This window comes from Camponotus floridanus, unplaced genomic scaffold (assembly GCF_003227725.1).
Source record: "Camponotus floridanus strain SB8 unplaced genomic scaffold, Cflo_v7.5 scaffold139, whole genome shotgun sequence".
In the NCBI taxonomy this organism is placed as follows: Eukaryota; Metazoa; Arthropoda; class Insecta; order Hymenoptera; family Formicidae; genus Camponotus; species Camponotus floridanus.
In genome coordinates, this window is record NW_020229258.1 from 274,168 (window position 1) to 301,043 (window position 26,876).

The 26,876-nt window shown below is 33.5% G+C and overlaps 1 protein-coding gene across 5 annotated transcripts in view; it reads right to left on the reverse strand.

The window, feature by feature from the left end:
• LOC105252304 (semaphorin-1A) overlaps positions 1-26,876 on the reverse strand; it is a 204,539-nt gene that overhangs the window by 72,782 nt on the left and 104,881 nt on the right. For 4 of the 5 annotated variants that reach the window (XM_011259622.3, XM_011259624.3, XM_011259619.3 and 1 more), the window contains 2 exons: positions 10,915-11,011; positions 9,587-9,638 (listed from right to left, as the gene is read on the reverse strand). In XM_011259622.3, the coding sequence (XP_011257924.1) occupies positions 9,587-9,638; positions 10,915-11,011 (149 nt within the window). Of the gene's footprint in view, positions 1-9,586; positions 9,639-10,914; positions 11,012-11,151; positions 11,216-26,876 lie in introns of those variants that run through there. The other variant, XM_011259623.3, reaches the window with a different exon arrangement.

Here is a 26,876-nt window from a genome sequence, read left to right on the forward strand (position 1 = left end):
GTCCTTTCTTTTCCTGTCAAAAGTCGACCGTTGAATCGCTCGAGTGACAAACTCGAGATTACTGTCTTACGGATTACAAAACTAATTTAGTCGTTGCGCTAATAAAAGTGTCCCGGGACTCCGCGAGAGATGCACCATACACTTTTAAAAACTTAAACTTAAACGGTTTTATGGAACGGGAAATGTTCCGAGTCACAATTTGTTACCGACGCGACGATAACTCGTCGCGAAACTTGTAACTTTTAAATTTTATGAAACAGCCATTAGCCCGGCGAATGCCACAGGTGGAGAACGAATCATTTCAATTTCGTTAAAATCCTCCCGGATGCGGTACTCAATGCAAATTGTTATTCCACTTATGCATTTCTGAATGCGTTTCTTTCGCTAGATTGATGCAAGGGATTTGTCTCTATTGAATTTTGTCTCGGACAAAATTATTGTGCGACTTGTGAGTCTTTTATAAAAAAAAGTGGATTAAAAAAAAATGTCTTGTTAAACGGAACAAACGTATTCTCGAGTCTGTGGCTCATCCGATTAATGGAAATTGTTTTGAAATATTTTGTCTTTAATTTTCTTTATTTACACACGCAAGAAACACACTCGGCACCGAATAAATATTTCCGCACGATACACGTTTCAAAATTTTTTTACCTATTTTTTCGTGCGGACAATTCTTTCGAGTTTCATTTACCTCTGTAAACCGCCCGCCCATCGCTGGTGAAGAAAAAGGAAGTTTTAATGGCCTGGTCAGAAATTTATCGTAGTTCCCTAATGTTCGATTTTTTTACGTGAGGTTTTGTACGGTTCCTTAGAAATGTAATGCGACCTCCAGAAAAGTCCGTGAGAATAAATAAAGATCTGTCGTTAAAACGGGACACGGATGCAATACTTTGCAGCGATATTATCGTAGAGCTAAAAATATTTTTCCCTCAAATTTTCGTACATTCAACTACTTTTTATTTTTTTTTTATTTTTATAAAATTTTATTTTTTTTATTTTTATAAAATTTTATTTTTTTCATTTTTATAAAGATTTTTATAAAAATATTATTATAAAATTTTATAAAAATTGCAATAATTTTCATCTCCGTTTAAATTAATTGGAGGAAATTAAATTCGCGATAAAACATCCGCTTTTACAAATTAAAATGATCTATCGTCCGATAATTGTTACAATTAATTATCGCATCTAAATCGATAAAAGTAAAGAGATATTTTTTTCTATTGTAAATAATTTTTGTATCTTTCTCCCTAAAAAGACTCGTATCAAAAGAAGTCAATATACAAGATGAGCACAATGGCAGAAACAATACACCTAAGTATGCCTTTTATTTCTAGCACCTCCTTCGGGTATTTTAATAAAAAAAGGGAAAAAGGGAAAAGAAACATCCGCGCGAGCAGATATTAAAAAAAGTTAAAAATACCACTTCGCGATGATAAAAGTCTTCGCTCTACTAAAAATGTCTTCGCTATATTTTCCGAAAAGTCAATATCTTATAGTGAGTTATTGTTCCGCCGATCGCGCACGGGGCCATCTAACTTTTTACCATGAGGCAACCACAGCGTCCGCAGAATTCGTAGACGAGGAGAGGATGAAAAAGAAAAAGGGACGACGAAGGAGAGGGCGAGAAGACATATTTCTTGCGCGCCAATTCCCAGGTAAATAGATATGTATGCGCGCGGTGAATTTAATGAGCGACAATACGAATAACGCCCGCAAATTGCAGCCGTTACCTAACGAACAAAAAGCCGCCCAATTAATAGCCGCGGCGCGCTGCTGCTGCTCGACGTGATAGTTACTTTGATTAATTTGAATAACGTCGATATCGTTGATGGAACAATTAGCGCAGCTCGCGCGCTATTCCACCGCGGACGGTAACTTCTTAATTATACGCCACGTAAAAATCATCTTATGTAAACGTCACTTAACGCTGCTATCCATAATGCACGAAGTTCTAAATCATCAATCGTATTATCCGCAATTGCGAATTCCTCCATTAAATGCCGCTTTCCATGCAGATATCATACGAAGGATATATCGAGGCACAATTTCTATAAGAGAATTTTTTATCAAATACATATTACATGAAATAAAATATTTTTTATTTAATAATTACATGCTTAAATGAAATTTTATTTGTATTAAAAGATTTTTCACAAAGTAGACTTTCCTAGCTGTATATGTAAAATCTTTTATATCAATTAAAGAAAGTAAAATTTTATTATATGCAATTAAATTTTATTTAATTGCATAAACATGTAATGTGTTGAATAAAAAATAATTTTATGTGTGTATTTTTATTTACTACAATTATATGCTTCGGTAAAATTTAACAGCAACGTGTAGCAATGTTAATTCATTAAAATAAAATAATTTTAGCAAGAAATAAAATCTTTCCTTAAATGTACCGTAAGAATAAAATAATTTCAGCGAAAAGATCTCGCATTAATAAAAAATGAGACGGGATTTTTCAAGATATAGGAGAACGGTAAGAATTATCTACCCCCCAATAATTCCTCTTGGTATGAAAATATCTGAAATCCTCGGGGAACACGAGAAATTTTCATTACACCTTACAGTTGTACGGCTGCTAATAATAGATTAACGGCGCATTCTGCGCGGATGCAGGCTTCTTACGGTATCCGGGCGCATTTTTTATCGACGGTCATCAAGGCCCATCACAGACCAGGTCGTGACGAGCACTAGAACTCGCAGCGAAAGAGAGAGAGAGCAACCAGATCCGCGACATTGCAGTTCGAGCGGGACGATTTGTCGCGGGCCGAAATGCTCGCGGAAACCCGAGCGAGCGAACGACCAGGTCCGCTACGCATCTGTCTATCTCCACTTTCTTCCTACCCACCTCCTCGTCCGTTCGTCCATCTCTCGCCTCCTGTGTAGTAGGATACACACGTACGGATGTGTACGTGCGCGGGCATAAAGTACACGTACGGGACGAGAGAAACGTGTGGAAGGTAGAGCGGCAAGTTTTTACGCGACCATCCCGAGTGAATGACCGGTCAGAGCCGCCTCTCACTCTCGGCACTTCGGATCCGCTCCGCGTCGACGTCTCTCTCTTCCTCCAGTCGATTACGCGCGAAGGAGAGCGGGATGCACGGAGAGCGGAGGAAGACGGAGAAGGTGATAGAGAGACTGCAGTTGGTGGTCGACTTTGCAACGTGGCGCGAGTTGCATTAGGCGTTATACACACTAAGTTACGATTTATACGAGGGCGCAAATGCTTCAACATTGAGATAGCGTCGTAATAAAAGTAAATTTGCGAAAATCAAAATTACGTCATTATGGGAAATCAAGAGGGGGGAGGGTCTGCAGAAAGATAGTTGCGAGCTTATCTAATTTTCTCGGGAAAATAGATTTAATCAAGTATAAGTGAAAGAAATAGATAACGCAGAAAATTCCGCAGAATCGTAGCTGCAAAAGTTCGTCGTTCTACTTATTTTCTAAAATTGTTTAAACTAAATTTATACGATTTGTTTAATACAAGAGACACATCTTCCACATGGGTCAATATTTTTTTAGACTTTTTTTTATTCACCTGCTATTGTGATAATAATGAAACGTATTAACGTTGTAAAATAACTTTAGGAATTAGATTGTAACGATATTAAATGTGTCGAAAATTAAATAAATCAAACTCAATTTAAAATAAATTACTCGAGTATCAATTTAGATTTTATCTAGTTTGATTAAAGGAGAGAATATCTATTTCTAATTTACATTTTTTACGGTTGATTATTAGAAACATCGAGACTATTTCATCGTTTTCTGTGTGAAATTATCGATATTTCTTGATTTCTTGATTCAATTGCGTGTGACAATCAAGGTTGACATTTTCTACAATTTATACAAGCGATTAATGAACTGATAACAATTAATCTATAAAAATATATAAATATAAGAGTAACTGAATTGAAATCTGGAAAGTGGATATAATTATATAAATGATATCGCATAATTGTGTTACATTCGTTAAAGCGCAATGAGATGCACCGTCAATATGAGAACCGGATATTCTCTATACCTAAATACCGAGTATCCGTTATTCAAGTTTATATTCGGGTAATTATAAAGTCAAGAGTTCGATCCAATCGATTTTCAATATATTTGATGTAGCCACGGTTTGTGATTCCTACGGGTATTTTACATTAATACATTATTGTCACAATAAACTCGCGCAAATAATTAACGTGCGCTTAAATTAATTAGAGCACATAATAGTTAAATAATTGTGTCAAGTCTGTACACTTTTTCGGGCATCCGAGTAATCAGATACAATGCTATTACATACGTCATATAAATTGCAATTTAATGAGAGAAAGGTACTTGCTTTTCATTAAAAATAAATAAATTTTTATCATTAAACTCTTAACTAATAGCGCTCTAATAAAAATATTAGTGATAACTGTAATTGAAGTTAAAAAATTAATATTCTTTCTCAACATATCTAATTATACGTATCCAATATTGATATGAAAAGTATTCAATAATTCAATAAACATATATATAATATTGAAGTGATCATTGACCGCGTTTTGCTCCGGGAAGAAAAAGCTTCACCGAATACGTTTTCGACATTTTCAATGCAATTGTATGCGCGGCTATGCAAGAACAAACTCAACGCTATTCATTTCAACGCTACGTCTGAAAAAGATCACGCAGATAGGGGGAATTTCCAAAACATTTATCGCGTTTTGTCGCAAGCTTTGTTAATGCAACTGCGAAAAACTCCGAAAAATGCAAAAATCGCACCAAAAAAAAGAAAAAAAGAAACAAAAAATACTGCAAAAAGATAAAAAATATAATTTCGACGGGAAATAATAGTCACTTTCGAGAGATGCAGAAATATGCTTGTTAATAGGATCTGCTATTATATATTATTAATAGAGAAAAAAATCAAAATTCTTTATAACATATCGAAGACTCCAATCAAATATATAGCAATCGCAAAGCTATAATTTTTCAAGAGATTGTGCAATAATTTTCCTCTCAAAATATTATAATTTGAAGCTATATTTACACACAAACTTTTACAGTTATTTACGTTATATATAATTGTCTATAGATTATAATGTAAAGACTTATACGTGTTCACTTAGATGTGTTGTTTTCCGATTTTTGCGTATTGGTATTCGCATTCAATAGCCAAACGATTCAATAGATATCCAGTTGTCTCGATTCTTGCGATCACGAACGTTCTATAATAATTTCGCTTTAAATTGCTCGTACAAATATGTATAAATAAATTTTCATCCTCAATAACAGCAACAAAGAACGCGAAAGAAGTGTACGTTTTTCAATATTTTCTACATTATCGGTTCGTCTCAATTCTTCCAATTTTCTTTATTATTATTTTTTTCAACATCGTTTCTGTGTGCATTTCTGCGCGTGACTATTCCCCGTAAAAAGATGCTTCTCGCTCTTATTTTTTTTTTCTCTTACTATAAAATACATTCGAGAGATACGGCGCATATGCTGTATATATAATTCAGAGCATAAATAAATCGAGATGTCATCGAAATTTCGGCGACGGATATGTCGAGTTTCGTTTTTCGAATGATATCATATTGACTCTTGAGCAGCGGAGCCCGACGATGTCAGGGGAAACGTTAGCCACCGAGCATAAATTATGGATTATCAGTGCGATGCCGGCCGATAAGTATTAGTTTAGTTTGAAATTTGTTAGCTGAGCCGGAGCATCCTAGATACGGTTCTCGCGAGCGGAAAAAAAGTGCGCGCGACAAAGTTAGATGAATCATGAATAAATTTACGCGCCGAACCTTTATATTCCGGGGAATGATCCAAGTTTCTTTATAATATATATATATAGATATATATACTCTCTCTTGACGCCGCGATATAATCCTGGAACTTGTACCTTGTGGCCGAACATAAATTGCGTCGTACACGTAAATTAAGTGTGCTGCCGTTCGTCGAAATTTACGCTCGCTGTATTAAATATCGTCGTCGAAATGAATTGCTTACTGCAATCTACCTGTTAGCAAAGTAATACCTATGCTGCAGCGCCTCGGAATATGAGACAATAATTCCTGCTTTCCTAAGAGTTTACCGAAACAGCTGATGTGATAAGTCATAATGTATGACGTGAATTATTTCTGTCTTTAGTTTATTCAAGAAAATCGATCTATCTGATTCAGAAATTATCAATAAAGTAATTGTCATGCGCCCTGCCAAAATAAATGCAATAATGTATCATGTGGATTATTTTTGTCTTTAGTTTATTCGAGAAAATCGATATATCTGATTCAGAAATGATCAATAAAGTAATTGTCATGCGTCCTGTCAAAATAAATGCAATGTATCACGTGGATTATTTCTGTCTTTAGTTTATTCAAGAAAATCGATCTACCTGATTCAGAAATGATGAATAAAGTCATTGTCATGCGTCCTGTCAAAATAAATGAAATGTATCTCGCGAATTATTTTTGTTCTTAATCCATTCGAGAAAATCAATCTACCTGATTTAGAAATGACGAATAAAGTACAATAGTTGTCATGTGTCCTGTCAAAATAAAATGCAACAATGTATCTCGCGAATTATTTTTGTTCTTAGTCCATTCAAGAAGATCGATCTACCTGATTTAGAAATGATCAATAAAATAATTGTCATGCGTCTTGTCAAAATAAATGCAACAATGTATCTCGCGAATTATTTTTGTTCTTAGTCCATTCGAGAAAATCGATCTACCTGATTTAGAAATGATCAATAAAATAATTGTCCTGTCAAAATAAATGCAAGGTTTTTTAAAATCGCAGCCTTCCTAATTAGACTTTCGTTTGAGAGTCTTCGTTTGAAAGTTTCCCTCTTTGAAAGAGATTGAATCTTCTATTATCTGGTCTTATCTCGTAGACAGGCGTAATACTTATTCGTTCGAGTTGACAGCAGCACTCGAGCGACTAAATTTGCAAATTTACACGCCCAATCGGAAGCGACTACAGACTCAATTAGCCCTGCGGAAAACTTTAATGGCGGGATTACGATGTCAACAACGTTCTTCTCGCGCGAAAGACATTCCGCGCGCTGAACGAAATTGTTGTTTATCAAAATGGCAGTCTTCCAAATGCGCGGCTTGCCATCAAGTTTTCAGAATCACGTCAAATGCTTGGCTATTTAACTCTGGTTTATTTACTTTGCCGTGCATCTCTAGCTTAACTTCAATTTTCATTATCTCTAAAATACGAGCTGCTTCTCATAAAGTTTGAGAGATTTTATAATTTCAATTTTTAGCGCATTTATGTATCTTTGTATAATTGAGAATAGAAATAAATTAATTAAAAGTAGAGTATAACTTTAATCTCGATTTATTCTTTTAAAACTTGCTTTTCAATTATTTGTAATTCAAAAGTCACAGAAATGTCTTAGCGATTTTTTGTATGAAGGAGAAATCAAAGAACGAAAGTTGATAAAAACCCTGGATAAGAACAATACAAATATCGATGAGAAAGGTGTTTATATTTTATATAATTGATACGCATACTCATATATTACGCAAAGTACTGTAGGAAAGTACAACGAAAGGGCTGTCCTCGTTTTAGAAAGAAACATGATTACAGCTACTTTTCTATAATCACATATTATTACATAGATCGAACCTACTTGTCGCGCGCCACGATAATCTGCACTATTAATTCTGAATATTTGCTCTATGTATTAATAAGTGCTCTATAATATGCAGAAATCAAAAGCAAAAATATATAAAAAACGTTTCAATGTACGTGCAATAAACAGAAACATTCTAGAACAATTATTATTCGAGTTATGATGAATCGTTTTGGGGATATGATTAAAATTGTCATTTAATTAACGATTATGATTTGACTATAAAAAATTCATCTCTGATATTACACGATATAATTTATATGCAACTGTAATTTAAGATTTCCTAATTAATTTTAATTTTGATCCCCATGATTGGATTAACATATTGTACACGCGTAGACAATACACACGATGTACACGAAAATATCACATATTTATATATCTTGTTATGAAATGCAAATTTCTCCCATAACAATTTAATATTAAATTTTATGTTCCCTTTTCAATTTACAGCAAATTGCTCTGCCGATGTAATATTCGATATATATCATTATTCTTTATTCAAGTTTTTTTTTTTTTTTTTTTAACGATAAGCGAAGAGCTGTCAGCGCTTTCTGCACTGAAAATATTCACAAACAAACGCGAATGGAAAAAGTGGATTCAATAGCATCGCGTATACTTTCGCGGAGCATATCTCACATAGATTCGCGATACAATTCGTCCAATTTCATTTATCGATATTATGTTATCCTAAATTGACGATTAATCTATCCTCGCGTTCTCGTAAACATCCTGTGCGGAGGAATTACTTTACGAAAAAATTTATCGCCCGCTCTTTCATCTGCGGATAATTTATTGCGAAAGTGGTAATGCAATTAGTCGCAAATTATAGGTAGGTTGCGAAATAAATCGTGATACAATCGACAAGGAAAATTCCCGGCGAGAAAGAAAACAGAATAAACATTGTAGAATAAATCTCCGACTGATCGCGTGATTTCGCGAAGCGGAATAACTGTTACAAATGGTATGCATCTATTTTCGTCTATCTGTTACATGTTATACAAATAAAAATCGAGCTTGAAAAAATTTGAAATGTAAAAAAGCCGAAGATTGCAATCCGATAAAAATCGCTCGTGTAGAATCAAGTTTATTCCCCCATAAAAGGATTATTCGAGGAAACGATGACCGGAAGCGCCTGCTCGTCTCTAAGCAATACCTAAACTGCTCCTAGACTCGCTCGATATATCGAAGGAGCTTCGCGGATCTTTCCCGCCTTCCATTACAGCTAAATCCTTCAAATCGAAATCGATCGCGATACATTGCGAGCGCAGAGTGACTTTTACGATTCTATTTTAGGTGGGAGTGTTATTGGGACTAAAGGGGTGGAGGGCTGTCTCCGATCGATCTCCTCTCGCTACGTTACTCCAAGAGCCGCCACCAAGATTCACCTCCATTCGTGCTAACCTCCTTCTATTTTCTGCGGGTTCTCTCGAGTGCCAGTTCCCCGAGCAGAGTTTCGTGAGTTGCGTCGTTCGCGATCAATATCGCTTTTGTGACTTCTGCTCCGCAGCCTTGAGGAGCACTCCGCGTATACACATACAATAGTTTCGTACAATTAATTGAGGCAATGAGTTGTGCGAGAGAAAAGAGCCAAGGGGAAATCTCCGAGTGCTAGTAAAAAATAAATACTAATCACGCATCTCAATCTAATCGGACTGAACATCAATTTCCCCCGTCCCTTTATCCGCAAAATATAATCATTATCTCGCATCTATCGTACTTATTCACAAAGTGCCTGAAGAAAAGGCAGCCTAGTATTAGTTATTGCATATCGGCAGCCCTTCTTACAACGTTATAGATGATTGCGACGATTTTTGAAATATAGCCAGCCGAGGGGAAGAAAGATTAGAGAGGCGCGAGGCTATTTAAATCTTTCTGTCGGTCCTCCAATTTAAATCATTCTTTGTCGAGTTCTAGATATTGGAAACGGTTATATAGCGTTACACTCACCTGGTCGACGATCTCCGTTAGGTCGTGCAGACTTACGTTGTAAATGGCGTTCCTGCAAAACGAAACGAGAGCGTTAAATCCTTCCCATAAATCGTGCCCGTAATCTCTGCGTCTCTACGCGTCGGCGATTCGGATCGAAGCGCGAGTAAGCACATTAGTAATTATGGATAAGGCACGAGGAGTTAAGAACGGAAATAAGAAGGAAAAAAAATCGAGGCGGGAATTTAAAAAATGCACTGGGAATAATTTTTAAATGGTATAATAATATTTTTTTTTCAGGGGGGAGCAGACGATTTCGCAATCCCTCCGATGGAGTTGCATGCGCGAAAGAAATGAAAGTGCGAAGAGATAAATCAAGCGAAAAAATTGAAAGGACGAAATTGGAGTCGTAAAAGATCCGCGCTATATATCTCGAACGTAATTGATTTTACGACTCACGAACATTGTGCTGACCGTTGGCGGGAAACACCGATCGGGTGAAAAAAAATTAAATTATTTTTTGATCTGTATCAAATTTCCATTAGCCAATGTATTTCGATCAGATTCCGCGAAATGATACGCTTTTGATCCGCGGCCCGTGGCTTTGCCCGGCCAGATTGATAAAATAATATCAGAAAATGGACAAGTTACATACGCACAACACAGAAAACGACAAAAGCGAGGGAAGCCGCTCTCTCAAAATACGAGATAAATTTTTTTGAATGAGAACCTTTGTTGTCCTCTATCGATTGAATCCCTAGTGATTCGATAACAAGATGAGTCACTCCTAGTCTTTGTAAGTTCTCTAATCAATTTAGAGTCGACTGTTTCTCAACAAACACGCTAAAGGACCAATAATATCTAAATTATCTTATTAACAACTAAAATAAATTTACTCTTCTTTTTCGCGAAAATTAATTAAAGATAATATGATATCCCGCAATTTAATTTCGAATAACTTTTAATGGGATTTTCTCTTAAAATTCTCTCAACTTAATAAGGTGATTAATGTTAAAAATCGAAATTGTACTCGGTGAAACTTTCGCTAAAATAGTTAAAGGGAGAAAAGATTAGCCGAGAAATCCTCAGGAGCTCAACCCGATATATCGCATTGTCTTTCCATACAAATAAATCGCGCGCGTAAACAACTTTTCTGTCACTAGTACGCGTGATGCTGCGTCACTCGCGCTGCTGATGCGTAATCGAATGAATGACTCGGTCCGTCAGCCACTTGAGGCTCGTGGCATCAATAAGCGGAGAGTCTAGCCGATGACTATCTCATTTATGTAAGCCCCTATGAGTAACACGAGGGGACGACGCGGCAAAAAATCGAATCATGCAACAATTACCTGGCACCAATCAGGATAGAGGTTGCTGCACGGTCTAGGAGCTTAAAGTGCTCCACGTGGCTCTCATTGCCCAGGAATCGTTGGCCCATTACCTCACCTGCAACAAGAGAAAAGGCGTTAGATTTTCGAACGAATAGAAATCATGATTAAAAATAAAATGTGATATTTATAAAGATAAAAATGGTAGCTCGTTTTCCAAAAAAATCTAAGTGATGATGTGTTAAAATTAATACGAACCGTTAAATATAGATATCCATGCTAGAAATATATTTCTTTCTATAACCGTATTATTATTGTTAAAATTTCTATTCTTATTCAAGTCTTCCTTCGTCAAAGGTTAGCGATCAACTGTATGAAACTTTAGTCCTACACGTAATACACCTCTAGTGACCTTGTACCAGTGAAACATTATAAATTCAAATGATGTTTACGTTACGTACCGACAAAAAATATTCTTCTATTTTGAACGCTCAATAGTATGAATATCTATCCCCAAATATCCATGTATAATTTATAATATTGTGTGCGTATAAAATGTCTTGTATATAATTTATTTCTTAAATTAACAATTATATTATAATATATATTGTAATTATTATATTATAATATATATAATATATTAATTTATAATTGTTAATTTATTTCTTGAATTAACAATTATAAAGATATCGAAGAAATAAATTTAGATTCGTGTAAAAAAAAATGGTAAAAGTGCTATGTAAAATTAAGAAAATAGAACGCAAAAATAAAATATCCAATATGAGTATTCAAAATGCATTTCTTATAAAGTATTCAAGCAGTATATGTTCTCCGTGAATTGATCAATCATGCATTTGAATCATGATATGTGTCGGACTTTGTGCGCGATCTGCATCTTGTTATTCCTTGCGTTTGCGAATCAACCATTCATATATACATTATTATTCTGGCACATCTTCGCGCGGTATACACATTAGTCACATACAGTACTGGACAAAATAAATCATACACCTTTCATAAATAAACAATAAATTTTTTACAAAATAATTGAGCATAATTTTTATTATTTCCTATTTTCTTTATTTAAATGCTTTGAAATGCTTCGACTTTCCTGTATCTAATAATCTATTTGCTCGTTAAAAGAATAGTTATACCAACAAATTCAATTTGTTGAAAGGTGTATGATTTATTTTGTCTAGTACTATATGTATATAAAAACATAGACATACACAGACAAAACGTATGTATATAAAATTCTAAAATTCTCTTCGTTAAAAATGAAATTAATTGTTTTTTCAAATCATTTTTATAAAAGCGAGAGATGCCTCTCTCATTACCTGAATTTTCAACGTCAAACATTTTCATATTCGTATCGCGAATGTCAAGATATCCAATATATGTAAATTAAAACTCGACAAGTCCGAGATACCTCTGTAGAATTCACGACGGAAATGCGATGTAACAACCGCGCATCTCGCCGACAGAGGAACTTGTTACGATAAGCGGTGGGAATGAAAAGAGGTGGAAAGGGCGGGGGGAGGGAGGGAGGGAGGGAGAGATGCCGAGAAGATATCCAGGAAGCACATGTAAAAGAGTATAAGGGAGAGTATCTCTTAGCCTTTAGTCGAGACGATAAAGCGCCGCGCCTACTTTGTACAGCACCGGCTCTCTGCATCCGATTCTCCCATCCCCCTCGGTTTCCCTCCCTCCCCCCCCCGCAAACTACCACCGACACTCCATATCCGCTTCACGACCCTTTCTTCCTTCTTCTCTATCCACCTACAACTGCCGAGTCCCTTCACCTCGGCGATCCAAAGAGCGCTCTTCCCTCTGATATTTCACGTTATGTTTTTTCACTTACGTATATGCGACTGGATTTATAGGGCATGTATCGGGAATAGCGAGGAAAGATAAGAAGGAGAAGGAAGAGAGAATAGGAGAAGCATTTTTACGATCTTTTATATGTTAATACGACGTCGAGAAGTCTCCTGGAATAAAATTCTTTGCAAAACTTGTTTAACTGGAGACAACTTTATAATGAATTACCGTAATTACGTAATACTCTTTGCAGCCGTATAAGTGCAATTGTATCATTTTATAAAGAATCGAATGAAAAAAATTGTCGATAGAAAATACTTTTTTAATTGTGAGAAAATTATCGTGTTTATAAATTAAAAAAAAAAGATTAAATACAAATATGCGCTCTTAAAATTAATGTTTCTCTTATTAACGATTTTTTAAAAAATTATTTCTTTAATATAAATTAGAGCAATGCTTATTACGAGAGGGCAAGTCATCTTTCTTGCAAAAATACATGCAATAAAAGTTTTTATCTATAACAAATTTTTTTATAAGCATGTATAAGCAGAAAGCATAAAGACATGTATTTATAAATGTTGAGAAAGACGGAAGAGAAGGATTTTAAATAGCACTTGAAAAATCGTTATAATAAAAGCTTAACGTTTCTATCGAGTACGCGAAATCGCGCGGATCAGTCTTCCAATACGTTAATCGGCTCGGACAACATCCTCGTGTCATTCATCCGTTCTCTCTATTCGCAAAAGCAGACTGTCGTCGAGATCTATAAGAGCTCAAAGATAATCTTACTTGTATATGATTGCAAAAGGAACGGCTATTTTTTTTTTGCATGATTGTTCGCAACGCGTCTCTTTTTTTACAATAGTAATAAAAAACATGCAGACCGTAAAAGAGGAAAAAATTCTTCCAATCGGCTTTCTTTCCACTTTCGATGGCTTAGTAGAGCTTTTAGTTTCCTTAAGAACATATTCCATAACGTATTATTATTTTTCATATCAAAAATTTGTTGCTTTTTCTCGAAAGAAGAAAGATTTACGAGAGAAGAGAAACAAATAAATAATTAATGATTGTTAAATAGAAAATCATTTTCATTTCATGTATTGCAAGACTTTGGTATACATCTATCGCAATATGTGTATAAATTGAAAATTATCTTATCCGATAAAGTTTATCGTTCCTTTGGAGATTTTCCTCAAATAAACAGGTAGGTAAATATCGTCCAATCAGAAATTCCAGTTAATAAAGTCATCCGAGAGTTCTTTGATCCCCCAAAATTGCTAAATATAATCATCCACGATATTATAGTTCTATCCATCATTCATGTGAATAGAGAGTACCGGGCGAAAATATGTTCTAGACTCATTTGCAAGGCGAACATATTTTCACTTCAGTATACGTTACCTTAATTTTGATAGCGCTGTGTTTTTTCTACGATCGCGATGCATATGGATGCAGTTTCTAGCTACGATTGCCTGCGGGACGTAAGTGTACATACATGCATACATATGCATAAATGTGTATACATGTATTGTAATCACGGGGAGGGTAAGTTTGGCACGCGCCAACTTTTACGATGTAATTTCTTATTCACGAGCGTCGTCACCGCCTTAGATCGGCACGCGACTGATGCAGATAACGATCGATTTTCGCCTCAAGAATATATATATGATTTATGTGTCGAAATTATATTCAGTGTCTCCTAAAAAAAAAAGCCTATTAAATGTAATACCTAACATTTTCATCGAAAAATCGACACCGAATCCGCGGTTAAAATAACGTTCAGTGATTCTAAGACACCTTGTATACCAATCGCGTATACGGATAGCACGAAGACCGTGGCATGGATAAACGAAATTGACTTCTCGACGAGTCGAGTCATTTTCGAAACGTGTATTGATATCGGCTCGTGGCTTACGAATCCTGGCTCGCATTGACTCGAATCAATTTCCTTGGCTGGTCGATGCTTATCGACAACTCTGCTTCCTCTATCAATGTTCGGTTCGTGATCGATTGAGCTACGTTCGTTTAATTTTCATCGCGTAACAGTGGATCCCCGATTGGAAGCAGGACGTGATCGCAAGATTTCGATCTACGAGTATTGAAATTGGTAATTAAAATCAATTAGCGATTGATGGATAAACAAAACTGGTAAACTTTACCAAAAATACACGACAACATTACTTTTTATTTTTTTTAAGAAGAGACAAAGAAATCTTTTATTGCCATTTTTAAAATATATATAAACCGCAAATTGTGGCACAAACGAAAAAAAAGATAATTACCTGGAAAAAATATATCAAAATTGTAAAATAAAATTTTCTTTAAATAAAATGTATATAATTTTATAATTTCGATATTAAAACTGCTATCAAGTTTGATGACACATATGAGATAACACATAGAAGATTTTTTGAAATTATCTAAATTTGAAACGAGAAGAAAAAATTTATTTCTTTAAAATTTTTATAAAGAGAGAAATTAGTTTTAATTTTCTTGAAAACAAAAAAAATTTTAAATATTTTGTTCCACAATTTTAAAAAATTTATTTTTTCGAAGAAATATACATATAGTAATAAACAATTTTGTTTCGCCAAAAATTAAATTCTAATAATGTTTAAGAAAAAGTTTTAATCGATAAAAGAAAATTAATTTAGTAATATAAATAAAATAGAGTTAAAAAAATAAGACATATGTGTTACATACAGCAGGAATATAAACGGAATAAAATAGTTTCCAATCGAGTCCAAATGTTAGATATAAGAAGTCGATCTCTTTTATACTTTTATACAATATATATACACACACATACACATAACACAATGTTCCAAAGTGCATTACTTCTAATGCTCGAAAGTTTTGTTGGTTTACAGTTACTTTAGTTACTTTGCACTTTCTCGTGTCTTCTCTTTTTCTTCCAAGCCATTTGCTTTCCATGAAGATTCCGTTTCAATTTTTGAGAATAGGCAATTTATGATTTATTTTTTTATTTTCTTTCTCTCTCTCACAAGCAAGAGATGCAATTTGTATTCAAATATATTCAAAATAAATATTATTTCTTTTCTCTTATATTACACAAATTCATAAATAAATACAAAATTAAATAATTGAATAATATAAACGTAAGTATTTTTTTTAAAACTTGCAATAACCCTTTATAATAATATAACCAAAATATTATACACACATTAATATATATTAATATATATTATAACATATTTTTAAACGGATAAATATACAACGTAAATATTAAAAATATAAAATAAAATCCTTTCAAAATCAATCATAAAAAGCTGGACATAAATAACCGATAAAATAAAATAAATAAAATAACATAAAGAGCAAAGTAGGAAAATAAAAAAATCTAGCTTAATGGAATTAATATGCAAGTCGAATGCACACATAGTGTGCGTAAACACATATACACGATTTGATCGACTCTCGTAGATATAATAAGCCTTTATTTGTCCTATAATTTTATTTTAATAATATTACTCCACATAATTTTGCCGTGTTATTTCACTTAAGCTGCTAAATACAAAATATATACCTACTCCCACGGACATTTGCATTTATATTGGCTTATTATACGCGCGGCCTGTATTACTCAGCGAACCACCACCTGCACCATCGCCACCTTTATCCTACGTTTATTCTACTTGGCACATTTTTACGCAATCGATACGTTTCCAGTAAAGAATTTAACGCTGATCGAATAGCGGATATAATTTTTTCGGTCCAAAGCGTTCACAATATGAATAAGCTATTACTCTTTAAAGCAGATAATTATAATTAGCGTTTATTAGCGTAGCAAGCTGCATCGATCTGTAGCAGAAAATTTTGTCATTTATACAGAGATGCATCGTGCAAAAAATGCTCTCAAAATTTAAACATTTTTTATCTACATACACAGATATTTCAAAAAATTAAAATTAAATTAATATTTTATATAGATTTATATATATGTATGTTTGTTTATAACGTATAATAAAAAAAGAAAAGAAGATATAATTCAAGATAAGGAAACTTATTCTGCGCGTGAATTAATATTTTATAATATAAAAGCTTATTATTCTTACACACACACACACACTTTCTACCAAAGCTTTCCTTGACACGAATAAATAAAAATGAAATAATATTTCTCGAGTATTAAATATATATTGAAAAATATTTAATTTTAATTTGCTAGCTTATATCAATGTTTTAATCTTCTTTTGTCAACAATATATTATATTTAATATTTCAAATTTTATTGCATGACTGTTTGCTTACGAATTTTTAAATCGAAAATTAAATTTCACAATTTTTCTTTCACAAAGTGTTGAAAACTCTATAGATATTAGCTAATTAGAGAATAAAAACTTGATGCATGAAAAGATAGTAAAACCAAATTATCGTTTATAAATTTTATAAATACCTAAAACATTCGAAAATTGGCTATAAAAATATTTAATGTGAAAAATTTTATATCATAAATAATAATCTTCCTGTATTCGCTGAGGAAAGATATCAAACTGTGATTAAGGAAATATGGGAGAAAGTTATTCGCTAGATTTTATAATCATCTCTTACGTAAACATCATTTAAAAAATCATTTTTATGAAAAAAATAAATAGAAACTATATATTATATATATTATATATTGAGGAAAAAAGTATATAGTTTCATAATGTAAAATAGATACTTATTAATACCCTAATTTCGCTTCTTTCTAATTGCAAGCGTCTATTATAATTTACCGCAATCATCGAAAAAGGACTAATTCACGGTAAAAAAAAGTGACAATTCTTTTCTCGTATGCAAAGTTTAAAATATTTGCATTAATTTAGTGACAGAAAGAGTAAAATAAAAACCGAGACATTACGTAATATGATTATTTTTCATTATCAAAAAATACATGTTGGAAATACTAATTTTTCATCGTTCTATCAATGTCCACATGTTAGATGGTTCGTGTCAAGCATGCTTGGCGGAATCTCAGTCGATTCAAGCTCGAGCCATCCTTGGAGCTCGATTGTCGGCGACGCGCGATGGTCGGACGTGCGGTGCCTATCTACCGATCTATCACTGTGGTAATTAAGTCAAACAAAGGCAAGCGTGACGATCGATTCGACCGTGCAGCAGCGACAAAATGTCACGTCGCTGTTCTCTCTGGTTCGTGCACGTCGGATAAAACAGCCTCGCTCGATATTACCGAGGTTAAATATCGCGAGACAAGCCGTGGCAAGACGAGAGCATCAAACGCTTGTCTTACATATCCATCTTCCGCTACTCGACTACTACTACTACTACCACTACCGCTAATACTCTTAACATAAATTTTATATCGACAACTCTTGAACATCGTGCGCGCGCGCGCGCCAAAGGTTCTAATTTTCCGCGAGTTTCTATCTTTACGTAAATATTATGCAAGTAGATAAGCACTTTTGCAAGAGAAACTATAACAGAAATTAAAATTTCTCAAATAAAACAAGACATTAGCATTTCCCGAATAAAGCAAAAATAAAGATGAAATTTTAAATGTTTCAAATTTTCGAACTTGCACAACTTGCATTAAAAAAATATCAAGGAAATTATTTTTCTAAATTAAGCCGCGGAAATTTATCGGAACGACATTTAAAAAATTTTATAAAAATTACAATATTATATAGAGTTGAAATATTATAGTATGTTTGAGAATACGTTAAATTTTGTTTAAATTATATAATATCCTGATATCAGAAGCTTAATATAATATTGGAAATTAAAATGTAATTTCTGCAAGACCTAATCACATTCGTGTCATCGTTATGCATTCAACCCATCATATAAAAACATATAAATATTAAAAATTAATGTAGATATAATTATAAAATCGATCAAAAACATATTCGAAATAGAAGAGCGTAAATGCACTGCATATTATATTTCTTTGATGAGCATAAAAAGAGGTCATTTGTATACATATCGAATAACGTTTGAGAGATGTTTGAGAGATTTTGAGTTTGAGATATGTTTAAGCAATCAAACATTGAGACATATCGCAAATAGAAATTTTCGATAAAGATTTAATTTAAAAAGTACTCGCATTAGTCATTATATGGAAGAAATATCGGAATTTTGCATCAACGAGTATATTTATAGACGTCGAGAAACAAGTTGTTGGAATTAATATTTACATATTTTCCTATTTTTCAAGTAAAATTGCTAGCATACGTATCTTTCTATTATTCATATAAAATCGTCAACATCATATAAGATATAATCAATGCAAGATATAAAAGAATGCATGTGAATTATGTATATAAATTCTTTTTTAGATTAAATGCAAGTTAGCTGCGCGAATATTTCGATGTCTAAAATTCATAAATTCGAAAATGGAGCAACATGGCAAAACATGAAATACTTAGGTCTATTTCCTGCTACTTTCGGAAGCACGTTATGTAACTTGGCATCCGGCAGCAATATAGCTAGAAACATAAACGTGTATATATATATATAGGGTATATTCTTTACGGGAACAAAAGAAGAAGAGAATGAATACTTCTGGAACAAAGGACAGATTAATTAGCCGTTGTATCGCCGAGTACACGGATATTATACAGACGTAAGAATAGTACCGCTCGAATGGAACAGTATCACTTAATATAGCAAAATATGGAAGATTACTATACTTATTACAAGCTCCCTTGCGATTAACTCGCGAGATGAGTTTCGCACGTACGAGTTGTGCTAATATTATTTGTCTAGTGGAGAGAGAGAAATATTATAATTTTGCACATGAAACGTGAGAGATGAATCGCGGAAAAGCTTTAAGGAATTCCATATTAAATTTATCGTTGTCGTAAAATTCAGCCGCTTTCGAGATACGTGGAAATTGAATTGAGATTACATAACGAGGTTCATATCGAAACGAGACGCGCATTCGTGGCATGAAAGATGAATAACTGTAATTGGAAAATCTGTTATAAACTCGGTCTTAATTTCTACGACGGACATGTATCCATTTAAGAGATTAGACGCCGCAATGATATCGTTTCTCTCGTTTAAGTTAAGGTTTCATATTTCATTTAAAATGCCTTTTTATTAATTATTAAACTCGATTGTCCTCTCGCACAATCTTTCGTGATTTCCACGTAAATGAGACTAATTTTCTACACGATTGGATTTACTATTCATTTAACGCATTGCTAATTCTTGTTGGATATTAATATTTTAATGATAAGATCTTGCGAGAATTTTATAGAGTATAAAATCTTTTATACGAGAAATTTTAATACGTGAAATCTTTCTTATAGAAAATTTTAGAATATGAAATTTTATAAAATATAAAAGGTTTGCATATATAGATTTCACATATTAGATTTATTAACTGCTCTGGTTATAAAAAGTACTTAATTTTGCTTCTTTCCAAGTAATTATGAAATATATTTCAAGTAAAAATAATTTTTATTTTTATATAATATATTAGCTTGAAGGTCTTGAAGAGAAAATTACATTTTAATGTAATTAATTTTACACAATAAAATTAATTACACACCAAAATGCATAATGTATCGCTCATTATCTTCATCAATTACAATTGTGAATAAAATATAAGCTAAATTATAGCATTAAAATTTACATCTATAAGACTTCCATTATATATATTATGTATTTATTAAGTGGCTCTTCACGAAGACTAAAATATCCTTCGGTATAAAATAATTCTGATTCATATAATCTGCACACGATTCTCTCTCTTAGATTATATACTGCTCAAGGATCGAAAAAGAAGCTATTTCAATAAGTAATTGCACGATAAAAATTAATAGATTAGCTGAAATGTTTTAAATAATGCACATTCATATAATGCTTGTTTAATATCAAGAAATAATTTTAAATCGATATTTAAAAACTGATATTACGATACGTTACATATCATATGTAACAATCTTGCAATCGGAGAATGTTGAAAAAACCCCCAGTATACTTAAGCTGACATACATTAACTAATTAACTAATTAACTAATGAGAGAAGTATGAAGGAAAAAAATTGTTTCTCCTTAAGAAGAAAACCGTTTGAGAGATTATTACGCTTGTTCCGTTCCTTTTATTCTTCTTCGCCCCTTATTTCTCTTTCGCATACATGGTGCCGCATTCAATAAAAGAAAGATATATATTTGCTTCGACCCGATAAGATTGATGTTAAATATTGAAAAACGCAGGTTGTCGATTCTTGACGTCAATATCAATCACGTTTCGCGTACAATATTTATCCGGTCACCTGGATCAATGCCTGAAATAATCAAATCGCGGTTGAAAATTTAATAGGGGGAGGGGAGGAAAAGAGAGAAAAATACGGTCGGTGAAGAAGGCGAATGCGGCACTGAGATAGTCGAGGAATTCTTCGAGAAATCGCTTAGGCAATCAATGTCGTCGATTTCTCGCCTATCGGAGATAAATAAACTACGTGAGTACGCGGAACGCCTCGATTCGACATGAAATATCGAGACTTATCTTTCATCAGCAGCGAGCCACGTGAAATGAAAAAGTGCTTGCTTTCGCCGGGAGAAACCGCTTAAAATCGCTCCGAGGAGCGAGGGAAGGAGAATGAAAGGGAGCAAAAAGGTAGCTCCGCGAGGGACTAGGAGAGCGTGGTTAAAGGATTGCACACACCGACAACTTCGACAAAGTGCTGCGCTTTTCTTCCCCCTTCTGCCCATATTGCAAAAACACGAGAGAGAGATATCGCTCGTGCACGAATGGCTGAACTTATCAAAATAATATTAGGAATTCTTGTGTCCGTGCATCTGACTACGAGAACGCAAGAAGAAACGCCGATCAATTTTGCACCCTCGAAAGAGGATTGTCACAATTCAAAGAGTATCTTCAAACGAGCTTTCACGAGATTTAAAGCGATAAAAAGAAGAATAATTGAGCATTACTTCAAGTTATTGTGAAATTAACAAGTTTCTAATATACTCTATTATAATTTATAATTTATATTATAATTTATAATCTATATATCTATAATATAATTCATTATGCTTTGCAAATTGTGCTTTTGCACATTAAGTTCAAAGATGTAATAGAAATAAAGATTTCGCGCAAATTTTGCATTGAGGCGCTGTAGAAAAATTATTGTCTCTTTGAAACTTTTCCAAGATACAAAATAAAAATAAAATGAAAAATTATATTTATCTATTTTTATATATTTTATATAATTTATATATAATTTATTAAGTTTCTTCTTGATAATTTTCATGATAATTTTCTTTAAAAATACAGCAAGTAATAACGTGGAGTGTCTATTTTTCGACGAAAGTTTGCGTGCATTAGTATAAAAACATATTTTGCGTACGCAACTGAAGCTCTTTTCAGTTGTAATAATCTCAGAGAAGCCGAGTATATTTAACTCTGTGCGTGCATTTTTTACGTTCCTGACGTTTGTGAATTATATGCCTGCTACCTGCTAAACTCGCGTTAATGCTAAATAAATCCAACGTCAAAAAATGTATATCCGTCTACTCGGGAATCCAAATTCTGCTTTGTTTAGCCACCTTAGGAAATTTTTATGAAATTACGCGCCGCTAGCCTGACTTGCACACATTCAAGGCATATTTTTCTAGTCGCATTCAACAGCTCTAGAATGTACGGAATAGTCCTAAAAATAGTTTTAGAATATTAGTGCATATTTTGACAGTATAATCATCTTCCAATGAGTCATTTTCGTTTGGAAAAGAATCTTAACTTATCTAGACTCGTGACGACAAAATGTATACGAAAATAGATAAATATACGATAAACAATCCTTCGTTCATCGAGGAAAAATAATCTTGAAATTGACTAATGGAACAATGATTACAGAAGAACAGTCGTGATGCAACTTCCGAAGTATGCTGCTCAGATATAGAAGCAAAATATCAATATTCCAACGTCATGCAGCGAGCCAACAGAGAGATGTTACGATTCTATTGTCGTATGTAGGGATAATTTGCATGGCTGCAGCATCGAAATTCAACGTCGTCCAAATTGCGAGTTGCTTTCGGCTTCTGTTTTGCGAGGCGCAAACCTTTCTTCCCGCTCCAAGTTTCTGCCCCAATAAGAAGTACGACGCGGAAAGGGCAAAAAAAAATTGCAAACAGCGGATAAATCCTGAGAACAGTGGTAGGTTCGCGAAATACGAAATGTGGGAGAAGCTTTCTTGCGGTAACGAAAACGACAACGGTCTCTGTTATCACGCTTAAATGGGTTACGTCGGTTGCAAGCCAAAATCAGGAATATCTAAAGCTCCGCTTCTTCTCCTCTTATCGACATTCCCTTTTCTTTGTCACGGGCTTTTGTCCGCATTTTCGAAGCATTGTGCAACCGATACCGGTGCACTAGAGTGACGTGCCGTATTTAAAAATCACTCCCAATTTTCCGTCTGCTATTTTTATTTTCTCTTTCAATTTCGCCGATCCGGTAAGCCAAACTTTGTTAAATTGGCACGGAGGAAAAGTCTAGGCTGAGAAGTATACCGTGTTACGTGCGTGTGCATATTTGCAAACGTGCAGATGATGTAGTACTTTCCTCTCGTTCCACATACAACGGCATGCAACACGAAATGCAAAGATATGAGTAATAAAAATTAGAATTTTACGATGACTTTTCTCGATATTTAAAGTCAACTCTAACGTGTGCTCAAGCTATTAAACTTGCGCGATATTTTGTATTTATGAAATTGAGTATGTGTAATTCATTTCGGCGCAGCAAGCAGTTCTGATATGATTCCCAAACTGTATATTTTGCCTGCATCTCCCGAGATTCAAAAGCTTATATTCGGTTTCACTACATAAATTAATATTATAATAATTGTGCTCAAACGTAAATCATGTATATCATGTTCTACAGATTTCAAAATGCGAGATTATATTATTTCGGAATCAATAACAAAATTATTAAACGTATATTACGACACTCTTTGCAAACTCTTTTAACGAATTATATTAATTATTTTATGTATATATATTATTTATATATATATTATATTAATTATTTTCTTTATATTAATTATTCATATTTCATATTTTTATATTATTTACATTAATTAATTATATATATATATATATATATATATATTTAACATATTATATTTATAATAAATATTTAATATATTTTCCATTTTCTTTCTTTAGTCATATAATCTTATACGTCGCATCGGAAGAAAGAAGACAATTTAGTTTTGATAATAATGCATATCGATGATTCGTCAAAGAATAAAAATGTCAACCTCGTGGATTTCTTAACATTCGCGGATATAACACGAAATGATTATTTATATTGCGGACTAATCCACGGCTATGCGGCATTTCATGTACAAACGGGTCACATGAATACTATTCAACGTAAATGAACAGCGTGTCGAGTTAATACAAGTATATGAGCGCGCCGTATCCATTTATGCATATTCTCCTTGTCAATGTATGTATGCGTATACGATACCTGCAGCCGTTCTACCTCGACAATAATCTCTTCCATCTCTAAATGCAGAACGATACGTCCGTTTTTCGCATAATTAAAAATCGAATTGCTGCGCGATAGTCGGGCAAAATTATCAAAGTAATTTCCCTCGAAAGAAAGGTCCCTCGCGGAAATTCGTTTTCACGATCGATGTATCATTTCGAGATTGGTCGACGTGCGTGTGTATGTGTGTGATTAATTTTCTCCTCGATATTCGCTGCGCATCAAAAGGGGCGCAAAAGGGGCGCGAATAACCGCGATTCTCGAGAGCAAAACGTAATGCAAGAAGTAACTCGATGGAATTCGTGTCCGTGCGGCAAGTTGTTTAATTTAAAGCAAGCTCTCGTGTCGAGAGTGAGATTAACATTTCGATTGTACACCATAATGCGCGTTAATTATTTGATCAAATTTGTAATTTATAATCTTGATCGACAAGTGAAACTTTTTCGAAAGTTTATGTGTCGAAAAATACAATAGCCAGACATTTTTCGCGAAGGATTTGCGACAGATATTAATTTTAATATTTTATATCCCCTTTATCAATTTGATTTGACATGCACATTTTCGCGAATATATCTTATAATTTTATATCAATCTCTTTTGAGAATTTTACAAACAGTCACGATAAAGTTGAGCTTAAATTTTTGAATTTTTAATTAAATTAAATTTTAATTAAAAAATTTGTACAATTCGTATAAAAAAATATTAGTAAAAAGCGACGGAATAACATATAAATATTCAAAGAAAATCAATTTACAATATGTATGAAATAATATATATATTCTTTTTTAAAGAAATTTTTTACGCAAAATTTTATATCTCAAAAGGAGATGTGAAAATATTACACATTAATGAATGTATCTAATAATAAAATTTACCTAATAATAAAAGTATCTAATAATAAAATAATAATAATGTCTAAAATATTTTCAATTCTTCCCTCTCTGATAATCAATACTGTAAATTGCAATTGTATTAATGTGATTCGTATCTTGTAGGTCGCAGAAATAGCTCTACAATCATACGTGTAATATAATTTCTGCAATCGCGGGAATACAATAATCCCTGATGAATATCTTGGTATAAAACGAGCGGGGGTCCTTTTTTTCATTAAGTTATTCATACGTTCCGATGAGAGTGAATGAAAACGCACACGACGCTATCGACGGTGGAATATTCATGTTCGAGGTGCCCTAGAGATTTCCATTTTCATGATTACGCCCTTAAGTTTACTTCGATCCGTTATTTGTCGGGGCTCTTTATAAACGCGAGGATAAGGCGGTATAAATTGCGGGGGGCAACAAGCTTCGCGTATTTGCATCTCATTAGCGTATGCGGAGAAATTTTCGCGCGACTTGGCGATACCAGAGCAAAGAGAAAGAAAACTACGGCGATAAACCACATCGTTGAAAATTACTCGTGTCGACGGTGGCAGCGGGTCGCGAAACTTTCAAGCCGAGGGAGGCAAAGGTCCAACCTCTCTCCCTCGGGCAGTTTTATATAAATATATCAGTTAAACGGAAACCATCGAATATGGTTTTCCGTTTAACGTCGCGACTATATAATCACGAGATATTTTCACGCTCGACGGAACGGCATTCGCGTGATTCATTCTTGGGCCTGGGAGGCAATATATCGGGCCGCGAGTGGCCACTGGTATGCTGATAGAATCCATCGTCATCGATTGCGGTTACACTCAACGACGAACACGCTCACGACCCGGTGTCCTCGTATTCCATCAGCCTTAAAGAGCCCCGTGTCTTTCCTGCCCCATATTTTCACCGCACATTTACCATCGAACCAAGCCGTTCATCTTCGCCCTTCATTTATTGTTTCGTCGTTTCAAGAGCTGTACAAATTTTACGCGTTCAACAGCCGAGATGTTGTAAAAAAAGAAAATCCCCTCATCTTTCAGGTATTTTTCTTTTAAGGTTTTTCTTCAGGTAAAGAGAATATTTTTCAGAAATTTTCGGTGTAATTTTGTAAAATAAATTCTTTTATCGAGTGCGTTTTCTAATGTTTTTCATTCATACGAAGAAAAAACATTAAATTTTTCTTTTTCTTTGCCGCTAAAAATTACAATAAAGAATATACTGCAAATTTAATGTTTTGTTAGGAATATACAAACAAAGACAAATATACATTCATAGTATATTTTTAACTCTTAATTCACTTGGCTTATTGATTGTTTACAATATGGGGTACCAAAATTAGCCGAGAGAATTTTCTTTTAAATTTCCCGAGTTTCAATAAAATTTTTATAAAAATTCTTTTTGTTTTTTCCAGATACAAAAGAAACATCTGAAAAATCCAAATTTTACCTAAAAGTAAAGACTCTATAGGCCAAATTAATGTCATTATTAATTACTATTTTTAATTATCGTCTGATTCTTATTCAATACGAACGAAATCCGAAATATACATATTGCTATTAAATGTTTAAGCCTCGATATAATCTTGCTTCCTTTTTAAGTTTTCCCACTAGAATATATCTCGTTTAAAAGAAATGTTAGAAATGAAAATTTTATAAGAGATCATAATATTTCAATCATTATATTTCATCATTGAAGATTCTCTGCGTAAAGGATTTAAATTCTTTTATATATTTTAAAAATTAATGAAAGTATATTAATTGCAGCATTTTTTTTTTCTTATCACGTTTAACCTAGTTCTCCTTGCTTGATAATAGACGCAATTCGTGC